Source organism: Glycine max, chromosome 13, assembly GCF_000004515.6.
Source record: "Glycine max cultivar Williams 82 chromosome 13, Glycine_max_v4.0, whole genome shotgun sequence".
Taxonomy (NCBI): Eukaryota; Viridiplantae; Streptophyta; class Magnoliopsida; order Fabales; family Fabaceae; genus Glycine; species Glycine max.
The window spans coordinates 40,302,243-40,306,652 of record NC_038249.2 but is presented as its reverse complement, the minus strand read 5'-3'; the positions used below and the strand labels follow the sequence as shown (position 1 = coordinate 40,306,652).

Here is a 4,410-nt window from a genome sequence, read left to right as displayed (position 1 = left end):
TGTCATAGAGGCAACAAAGCTTGCATCTGATTTTGAGAAGACAATGTTTCTTTGTTGCTGGAAAAGAAATGAAACGCCATGTCGAAAATTGTCTTTGACGACAATAAACGGTAGTTGAAGAACTTTGCTGGATAGGGTTGGATAATCAAGCCTTCCATGATCTATAATAATAAGATTTATCTAGCGGTTAAAATGATCGTCCATCATAAACCATATACAACACTAGACCACCCTAAAACTTGTCAATCTTAATTATAGTGTAAAAAATATTTTAATCTCTATGCACTAATAGTAAAATAATTTTACATCATTATTTAATTATAAATTATTATTTAAATTTTTTAAGTATTTTAAAAATACTTCATAGATTATGATTGAATGATCATATAAATTTTTTTACACATGCATAATCATTTTTCTTTCAAAAAAAATCATACTTATTTTTTATCTTTTAACTATATATATATCTTTTCGGTTGCGTATAACTGTTTAAATTAATCTAGTTTGGTTTATCTACTTGTAAATTGAATTTCAATAACTATGTTAAAAAATTATAAATATTTAAAAATAATCATATAACAAAATTTAAATTTTTACTGTTTAAATTTATGAAGTGTAAAGACATTAATTAATGAATTCTGCCATTACATAAGTCAACGAGAGGCGAGAGCTTTACAGTTACAAATGCATCAAATTAAAGTCATTCTAAAGAATGATATACTAAACTAGTATTTACATCCTTCATTCTTGCGATATTTATACTTGAATTTCCCTCTTTATCTTTGACATATAAATTTGAAATCTCAAATCCCGCAAAACCTCAATAAATTTTGAACCGTTAGATAAAACGAATAAATGAGAGAGAATGAATACGATAAGATTTAATAGATCAGTTTGAAACCGTGACGTTTCCATGCAGCTTCATCCCACGTGCGAATTCAACGCCTTCACGTGGCTTTCACACATACGATCGTTCACGGTTGACCTAGCTAGCATCAACAACATTCACCGACTCTTTCGCGTGATCTGGTTCCTGCGACGTTGTTCAGGAGCGCCACCACCACTGACGATGTTCTTCTTCGGGAACACTTCTTCGCAGATCTCCATGAAGGCTTGAACGATGACTTGGTGGTGGCACGTGGCGTTCAGCTGGAGGAAGCACTCGAGAAGCTCTTGGAGTTCGGTTTCTGTGTAGATCTCTCTCTCCAGGATCATTTGGAGTATGGAGGCTCGAAAATCCTTATGTGGGTCGTTTGAGTCCTTCTCGACGGCGATGCTGTCAACGAGTTTTGGGCTAGGTTTTGGCATGTTGTTGTTGTTGGGGTTTTGATGATTTGTGTCGGATTCGGAGATGGTGGTGGAAGTGAAGACTTCGTCGTCCTCGTTGCGGTCACCGGAAGTGGTGGATGAATTGAGGCTGCTAGTTTTTGTGTTTTGGTAAATGGAGATTTTGGGTTTTGGGGTGGGTTCGTGTACGTCAGAGGATTTCGGTTTGCTACACCCACAGCCTCCATTTGCTTTGAATAGGGCTCTCATGAACCTCCTCTTGTTGGAAGACATTAATGTATAACTAGTAACAATCCTGATCCTTTAAATTGCAGTTGCAATTGAAATTTGGTAGCGATCTTTGATTCGTGAGAAATTACTCACTAATGTAGTCACAATTGTAACTGCGTTACGATGGTAGAGATCTTAAAAATTTTGACGTTGCGGCGAAAATTGCAAATAGACTAATATGATTTTGCTTTTGATAAGATAGGATGGCGTAGGTAAAAGTCTTTTTCATAAGCAGATGGAAGCAGGCATAGAGAGAAGGGAAAGAAAGAAAAAATGGGAATGAAAGAGGAAAGTTGGGTTGTGGATTGGAGTTTCTGTGGGAAGTGTTTGGGAAGAAAGGCTATTAGGTTTTTTTTTTTTTTTTTGACTGAAAGGCTTTTAGGTTTATGAAAAGGTGGAATACATAAAGTTTTGACTTGAGGTAGGAGTATGAAGGACTAATCATGTGAACCCTCATGATAAGATTCTCTTTTCGCCTTTATTATCAATAATAACTAATAAGTAATAAAAAATCAATAATAACTAATTTTATTAAAAAATATTATTTCATGTCTGATTTTTTAATTTTTTCTACTTTACTAATTAGGGCATTCAATGATAACAGCGGAACGGACCTCTTTAACGTTTAATATATGTCAATTACATCATTTTATTCGCAACAAACTTCTCTTTCTCTCTTATCTTGGGTCTTTGACAACAGCTTCTCTTTGTTAATCATAACATGACATCAAAATAAGAAGAAAAAAAATATTTTCTGAATGCTTGTTGATAGTTCGAAGGCGCAAATCTTATCATTATTATATTATGTTCTTTAAATCTTATATAGGTTGCGGCCTCTTATCCATCTACTTCACCAAATTATTGTTTTCTTTTCTTTTTTAAAAAAAAGAAGCTAGGTTTTGTCTTTCAATTTGCACAAAGATATTCAAATTAATAGTCCAGTTTGAGATGTTTTTTATATTTTAGAGATGACTAGTAGTTTAATCTGGGTATTACATAGAAAAAATGTTTATTTTTATATAATTGAAATTAATAATAAATATTTTATTATATATATTATATTATAATTTAATTTATAATAAATAAATGATTTTGAATATATAAATTATATTTTTAATTTATAATAGATAATTTAAATTGTGATATAATTTTAGTTTTAACTATTGCCAATTTCTTACTAAAAAATATTTTGAAAAATAATTTAAAGATATAAAGATAAAAAAAGGATAGATTAAAATAGCTAGACAATTAAGACGATTAATTAGATGGGTACAGATAAAATAATAAGAGCAATTTGAGATGGTTAAGAAATTTTTTAGCCAATTTATGTACATCAAACAGAGTTCGTAAAGAGTTTCAAAGTTTCATTTTTCAAATTAATATTTTAATTTAAATAATAGTAAATGTTTTAGAAAAAAATTTAAAATTCACCAAAGAGAGATAAGTCAATATTCCATAAGTAAACCGGTGAAAGGATAAGAGATAGCTATTTTTTCTGGTAGACTAAAAGACTTTTAGTCCTTTATGTTTTGAATTATATTCAAATTAGTCTTTTATCATTTAAAAAATTTATTTGAATCTTTTATATTTTATTTTTTAAAAATGAGTAAAAATGATTATTCTAAAATAATCATCAGCTACACCAAGCATCAAATCCTGCAAGAAAATGAAAGCAAAATAAATAATTTAATTCACTAATTGCAAGTTAGTAATATATAGACAGGTAGGTAGAGGGATTATTGATATACAAAGAGAGATAATAGAGTGACTGACACTGACCATTTCACTACCGATTCATTTCTAGTTAGCTCTTCAATATCATAATTTTCGGGATTGTCCTACATATTATATATATATGTGTGTGTATTTAAAGCAATGGAAGATGTAATAAAATAAAAAGGGAGAAAATAGTTGCAAAGCAGTAGAATCGAATGACTTCAATCAGAAATCAATCTTTAAGCTTTGCGTCAAGTTCCAGCCGCTTATTTGCTTCTGACATCACTCCTAGGAAGTCTTTAACCTTCCCTAAAACTGCATCAATAAACAAAATTCGATGTCAGGCAAAAATTTGCACTTCATTTTATAACTACGTCGTCATAGAGTTTTGCTACATTCGAACAATAGCTACTTCAAGGCTTATGACTAGAATATAACCAGGTAGTGTGATATAAAAACCCAATTCAACATGAAATATTATTTAGGGAAAAGGCAACAACATTATCTTCTTTCTGTCTGTCACATCCATGTTTAGATTTCCTTCAAATCAAAAGTTTCTCAATTAGTGATTTTAGATTCTTGAGAGAGTAATTGCATACAAAAATAGTTGTATAACAACTACAAAAAGGTGCATGAACAGGCAGAGAAAACCCAACCAACACCATCATGCACAGACAAAAGGAGTTTTTGTAGACAAGAATTTGAGTTTATATTGAATCACAACATGATTAAGATCTTGAACTTAATGCTTAAACAATTAAACCATTTCACTTGCAATAATAACCACCAACATACAGCCAATATGTTCGGCACACAAGACAAGGGGGCAGAAAAACTCCAGTCCAGTGACAGACAAATCACACCAAGAGTTAAGTTGAAGACCACATTAGACCAAAAACACCCTTTTTGAAGAACTCCGGTGGCACATAGGAGAACTGATTCAGATTGGGATCCTAATTCAAGGGAAACTGTTGTTAATAACAATGGAGTACTATTATCTACTATAGGTCTGTTGCACTAGCAGCGGACGTAATTGGTTGGTAGTTTGCATGGATACAGTGTACAACAAAATTCTGAAAACTAAAGTACAAAATTGATTGTGGATAAGTTTTCACATATTTGATTTGATGTTGAAGA

The 4,410-nt window shown here is 31.4% G+C and overlaps 1 protein-coding gene across 1 annotated transcript; it reads right to left on the bottom strand.

Annotated features, from left to right (window-relative positions):
• Nucleotides 1–582: 582 nt before the first annotated feature.
• Nucleotides 583–2,300, bottom strand: LOC102670259 (transcription repressor OFP10). The gene has a single exon (XM_006594863.4). The coding sequence runs from the start codon at nucleotides 1,558–1,560 to the stop codon at nucleotides 1,006–1,008; it is 555 nt and encodes a 184-aa protein (XP_006594926.1). The 5' UTR covers nucleotides 1,561–2,300; the 3' UTR covers nucleotides 583–1,005.
• Between the last annotated feature and the right edge of the window lie 2,110 nt (nucleotides 2,301–4,410).

Bases quoted from the DNA above. Each gene is read 5' to 3' on its own strand.
- LOC102670259 (XM_006594863.4), bottom strand. From the start codon at position 1,560: ATGTCTTCCAACAAGAGGAGGTTCATGAGAGCCCTATTCAAAGCAAAT.